General features: G+C 31.0%; 1 protein-coding gene across 3 annotated transcripts in view; it reads right to left on the minus strand.

Moving 5' to 3' along the window:
• The window catches only part of LOC104810879 (shugoshin-1), a 9,715-nt gene extending 5,799 nt beyond the window's left edge, over nt 1–3,916 (minus strand). For 2 of the 3 annotated variants that reach the window (XM_010537330.1, XM_010537329.1), the window contains exons 1-2: nt 3,486–3,916; nt 2,900–3,085 (exon numbers count right to left, since the gene is read on the minus strand). In XM_010537330.1, coding sequence (XP_010535632.1) covers nt 2,900–3,049 — 150 coding nt within the window. In that variant the 5' untranslated portion in view covers nt 3,050–3,085; nt 3,486–3,916. The remainder of the gene's footprint in view (nt 1–2,899; nt 3,086–3,485) is intronic. The other variant, XM_010537328.1, reaches the window with a different exon arrangement.
• Nucleotides 3,917–6,569: the final 2,653 nt, after the last annotated feature.

Genomic DNA, 6,569 nt, shown 5'->3' on the forward strand with positions numbered 1-6,569 from the left:
TTATCTCTTAATTAACGTTGATTCATCTTTTAATCATTGAATTATGATTCTTTTAATTCAACTTTAGCCTCTCGTCAAAACAACACCCTAATCTAACACTTAGACTAAGACTTATTCGCGATTAATATAATTTAAAAAGTTTAATTAGGTAAATTGATATTATTATTAATCAGAGATACGTAAACAAATTGATCCAAAAACGCTTTAGTTTGGTAGAAAATCAAAACTTGCGTTGAAATTTGCACGTAATAATTAATTCAAAAGTAGATTTTCACATGATAATCAACGTTGATGTGTAAGCATGCAAAGTTAACTAGAATTACATCTTGGATTAAGCAAAACAATATGCGAAATTATGAGTTAATACTAACGGTGATTTGAAATGGAGTTATCAGAAATTATTATTTGGGGTAAATAAATCATGATATAGATTTGGGAAAAATATAAATTACGGTATATATACACACACACACATAAATTACATAATAAATTCTATCACTCTTTTTTCATAAAAATGTGATGCATGTGTATAGTTACAATTAATCCGTCGTACTCGGAATATAGAATAAAAAAAATCTTTAAACTTAAAAACCATTTTCATATGATTAAGAAAAAGAGATGAGTTTATTTCGCAAGAAACAAAATAATTTCCTCATAACAAAAAAAAAAGATAGCATTACATTGGTTTTTGTTAGGTGAAAGAGCACTAACAGTGTAGACCGATGATTCCTCTTTTCTATGGGTTCATAGAAAATCTCGGTCGGTCTAAATTAAAGGTTATTTAAGGACAAACTTTTGGACCGTTTTTTAAATAAGATAATAATAATAATAGTAGTAAATCTAAAATGGATAAACATAGAAATTTCTTTAAACCGATGTGTTGAATTGAAGTATGGTTCGGGCCCCATGGGATAGAGGTTTTCCATATACGAGTCTTTGAAAATTTAGAAAGACATTCTTTTGGATTAGGGTTTTCCAATGTCCGTCCACCCTTATAATTATGATTATTTAACGCGTTGTTTTGTTTTCCACGTATGTGATGCGTAAAGAATTTTACTACAAGTAAATAAAAAAACTTGTTATTTAATTCTCGACACTTTACTTATGTTTTCAAGTGCTATTTTACGATTCACAACGATAACAAAGCAAATATTGAAAAGAAGAATATTATCAATGCAAATTTAGAATATATATTCAGACTATGTTAAATTATAATAAAAAAAAATTCGATTGGGTTTGTAGATTCGATTATTTCTAAAGTCTTAGGTTTCCCTTGAATCAGTCAGTTTCTACTGATTCATCTATTCTGTGTGGTTTGTCGGTTACTGTATAGAGATTGAAGATTTACTATTCGAGATGATGTCCGACCTGCGGGGCCGAACGATGTTCGGTATAACGGGATGTGAGATAGGTTCCCACCGTTACAAAAAAAAAAAAAAAAATCGATTGAATTCGTCTTTTGTCTCTCTCCTTTTGGTTTTATAAACTTTTCAATACCTGTTCCGGTCGTCCCTATAACCTAATTTAGAAAATTGTGTAGTCCCAAAACTGTACTATATGCATGTATCATAAACGAGTGTTGCTAAATATAGATACAAATTCAAAACACTTCACGTAATATGTGCCAATAGTCAACGGCTAATATAATCATGTAGGATCAACGTCGGTCCTCAAATGTATATTCTTATCGTGTTATGTTTGATAAAATCACTTTTCTATTTCCGTCACCTTTCATTTCGCCCTTTTCCCTCATAATTGGGTCACTTTTTTTTTTGCATGTATATATATAATAAAAATTCCATGCAATATGCAAGAAAAAATTATCATTTTAAGATAAATTTAGCTAACGTGTTTTTTTTTTATAAAAAAGTTTCACATAAATATGATCCGTGTAAGGCATCTACATATATGAGATATTCGGTGTCATTGATATCGATTTCAATCATTTCGAATTTTTCGGTCAAATTGCATAGGGCAATTAAAATATGATATATATTGACTATCTAAGACATATTCAGTAGACTAATACTCAAAATTAGATGTAAAATTTCGGATTCCCCTCTCCATGTCTCTAATTATGTAATTATATTCTTTTCCGAGTTTAAATTTTAAATTGGGGAGGAGAACGCAAATTCTAATGATATGAATTATTTTCAACCTCAGAATTAGTTTGGACTTGGTACATGGCATTCTCAAAAGAAAAAACTATGTAATTGTATTTGGTTGCTAATCTAAAATATCATGCGTTGAATAGGTCACGATAAAAGCATATTGGGTTAGGGAAATGTAAGAAAACGGAAGGATAGTCGCGTACCGATTCAGTCGATCTTTTCTTTGGTTGAAATCACAGTCTTCAAATACTCTGGACAATGGTCGGAAACCGGCTACCAGAGTCGGAATCGCAGATTCACAACCCAAATGCTACTCACCAAAACTGATTCACGTTTTCTTTTATGATGTTTTCTGCATCTCCATTTGTCATATAGAACCTATACTTTTATAGGATTCAAGCGGTGTTTATGCAAGAGACACAACCGGTACAATGGTTATATCCTACGGTTATGTCTTTTCTCACATACACCCTTTCACCGGGTGTTTCAACCGTCACTATAAAACAGAATTAACCTCAATAGCTAACAATTTTGAGTCTCTTAAACCATACAAGCGATGAAATACTCTGCAGCAAAGGTAAACTCCACAGCCAAAACGAGATGCTTAGTGCAAAGGGAAGAAAATCAACAACAACAACAACAATAGAAACCCAACAAGCATACGATTTATTACAGGCTCAGGTGCTTTACATAAGTACAAGAAACCTAATCAAGAACATTGTCTACAGCAAGATCGAAGATTTCAGACAAAGTTGGGGACTTTGGGAAAAACCCAGATGAGATTGTACCTTCGTAAGCCGGTTTACATATTCTTCCGCACTCGGACCGGTCTCCAGAATGTTTTCGTCCTGGAACAGAACCTGACTCTGAGACTGCGAGTTAGTGATATCAGAGAGCCTCTTCCTCACCATGTAACCAAAAGACGATCTTTTCGACATCTTCCACGTTGGTTATATGATCCGAGAAACACTGAACTGAAGGAAATGGTGTAAACCCAAGTGAATGTTCGAGAGTTTTGTTACGTTACGTGACCTAATTGAAAATACTAAACCATTGGGATTTGAATGCAAAAGTGAAATGATTCTGTGGGAAAAAAAAGGAGTGATCTTGATGGAATTGAAGAACCTCTTGGTCTTGAATAAAGGGAAAAAAGTTAAAACAAAGGAAAATCGAGAGATAAAAGGGGCAGAACTAGAGGGAATTGCAAAAGAAGAGAAAGCGAAAGAGCCAACGTTTGAAAAGTAGGTTCGGAGTATTAACGGTAGTCCGAAGCAAATGCTCACAAAAGGAGGTTAGAATTTTCCGATACAAATTATTTATTTTGACAGCTTCCAAATCTCTACACAAAACATGAGAATCAGTAGAAATTTCTACCAAATCAGAAAACGTCGATATGTCTCCGTTAACGCTCGATGACGTGTCATGCCACGTAATATACTTATGCCCTTTACCATTTGTCATCTTCGACATTCTCCTCTTTCCCCTTTGTTCTCCTCTTCGATCTTCGTTCTCCCTAAATTAAACAATTCATTTCGGTGGAAACACAATGAGCCAAAACGAATCCATGTGAAAATCCTACGAGAAGACAAATCAACACAGAGAAACCAAACAGATTATTTGCATTCGAACTAAGAAAGCTTCTGTCCTCTCCTCTATGTTCATGTTGTCTTCTCTGTTCCCGACAACGAATCTCCTATTGTCGACAGCTGAGCAAGCTTCGAACAGGTCACCAAACCCGACGGGGTGAAGAAGGGAGCTAGACGAAGATCGAAGATGACAAAAGGAAAGGGGTTTTGTGCCCTAAAAGCCCAATTCTTTTTTTTTTTTAATTAAGTTTTTTTCTTGTTTCAGATTTAAAAAAAAACTGACGTGGCATAAGTATATGACATAGAAATATTTTATAAGTCTATATGTCTATAAACCCAATCTGAAATATTTTTAGATATATATTATCAAAGTTAACAAAGTGCACTAAACTACTAAAAAAAAAATGGCATTCGTCATCGCATATTTGAGATGCATCTATTTTCAACTGGATTTAGTTGATAATTTTGAGATAGAGTGGGCCAATTTAAGAATTATCTAAATATATAAGGCTATATAACAAATAAAGAAAGTAAAGTTTGGATCCTTCTGGGCCTTGATCAATAAGCCCAATATCACTTATATGGGCTTTTGAATTTTTCCCTTGATTTCAGAAAAAAAAAAGGTGAACAAAAAATATAATTTTGAGATTTTCTTGTCCTCACCTCATTGGATGATCGAACTCACATAATAATCTTGAATTTTTTTATTGTTTTAAAATATCGAATATTATATACACCAAATAAAAAGAAATTTTCCAATGTAAGTATTTTATTTTTCTAACAAGAGATGACTAAATTGTTCGCGCATGTGAGGTGGGCTAATTAGTCAAAAAAAAAATTCTAAAAGTACAAAAATTTCTCCCAAAGGTCAGACTAATTTCACAAAAATGCCACGGAAATTCCTTAATTTCCCACAAAAAGCCAAAACATCTTACTTTTATTAATTCATCGTTTTAAAGTTAATATTAGCTGAAATTCAAATGAAAGATCTCCTGTTCTAACATTTTAAACTATAACTATATTAAACAAACCAATCAGATGAATGATTTATAATTATCCCTAATGGATGTAAATATAAATTGCTTAAAACGACTGGTGTACCGTATTATCAAATTTGTAATTCAGCTTAATTATTTTTGGGGCTTAATCATTTTCATTGTGTAAAACTTATATTTATAAAGATTTGATATATTCAATTTAATATATGTGTTAGTTCTATTCAAGTCAGATTTGATTTATAACGAAAAAAATATAACTAATCAATTTAATAATTTTATTAATTTAATTTAATTTTTGCCCCATTAGGTGAAACATCAACAATTGGATACATCACTTGAGAAGGTAATAGTACAAAAGTTCTTACTAGAATATAATTTTCTGAAGTATTTGTGAATATATTTTTCCAAAATGGCTTTAATTGTTTTTAATTTAATTTTCAAAAGGACAAAGGTCAGAAATGGACAAATACGATGTCGTTTCACGTGACTTCGCTTTTAACGTGGGACAAAAACGCGTGGTTTGTTTCGTCTGTTTTCTACGGCCTGTTTTGTCCTTTTTTTTTCATTGGACAAAAACCAAACCTTTTGTTTCCCGGTTTCGCATAAATTATTATTTTTAACTATAATTAAATAAAACAAAAATCACAAATTCTAATGCCAATGTTTTATAAATTATTTACTTATTTACTCTAGTCCTGAAATGTATATTGATTAGCAATTTAACCGTTAGATTTTTTTTTATTTGTTTAGCTGCCATAAGTTGGTATACTCTCTTTAATATTTATAATTTGAGTTATCATACGAGGGTTTCTTTTCTTTTTTTTTTAATAATATTTTTATAGTTTATTTAGAATGTCTACAATAAACAATCATATAAAGGAAAATTTAAGAAGGGTACAAATTATATATTGATATCCGACTTTTTCTTTGCTCTTGCATGTGCGTGCCTAAATAATTTTATAAAACTTTATACAATATGATGTATAATATAACGTGTTAAATGTTAAATTACTCATAAGATCATATTATAGTATTATGGTAAACTCTAAAATTTCGTTTCATTTATATATCCTATTTAATGAAGAGGAGCTTTGGTGCACCGGTAAAGGTGTTGCCGTTGTGACCTATAGGTCACGGGTTCGAGTTCTGGCGCACCGGTGAAGAAAAACAGCCTCTTGCAGATATTTCTGCAATGTAAGGCTTGTCTACAATACACTTTTATGGTGGGATCATTTCCCGAGACTCCGTTCAACGGGGACGCTTTGTGCACCGGTCTGTTTTTATATATCCTATTAAATGTATATTTATTTTGTGCGATAAGAACTTATACAAACGCATATATTTATATTTTGTCGTTATTTATTTTACATGATTGGGATTTTAATGAAAAGGTTATAATGAAACGAACTTACTAAAAAAATCGATTAATTGAATTGATTAACAAATATGACTGTGATTAATTATAGACTTAATTTACTACTTATTTCTTCTCTATTTCTATGGTTTTTATATTCTCCATATTCAATTTCCACACTAGTTCCATGCTATATATAGTCTTTTAATATAAAACCTTCCTTAACGTTGGAAATCATTTTAAATTCAAACTAATCATAACTTATTGAACTATAAGTCACATGGCTTTGTCCATAAATACCACGAAACTAAGTCAATATTATCTCAAATGATAACTAGAAATCATTCTATAGTCAAATAGTAATAGATAAAATTACATGAATAGCTAAAATTATTAGAAAATACGATGAATAATGCTATTTTACAAGATTTTTTTTGTTCATATACGGTATTTATATATCAAAACTTAAAATTTAAAATATAAAAATACTCATTTTTATTGGTGATTAATAAAATCCGAA

The sequence above is a fragment of the Tarenaya hassleriana genome, unplaced genomic scaffold (assembly GCF_000463585.1).
Source record: "Tarenaya hassleriana unplaced genomic scaffold, ASM46358v1 Cleome19, whole genome shotgun sequence".
NCBI lineage: Eukaryota > Viridiplantae > Streptophyta > Magnoliopsida > Brassicales > Cleomaceae > Tarenaya > Tarenaya hassleriana.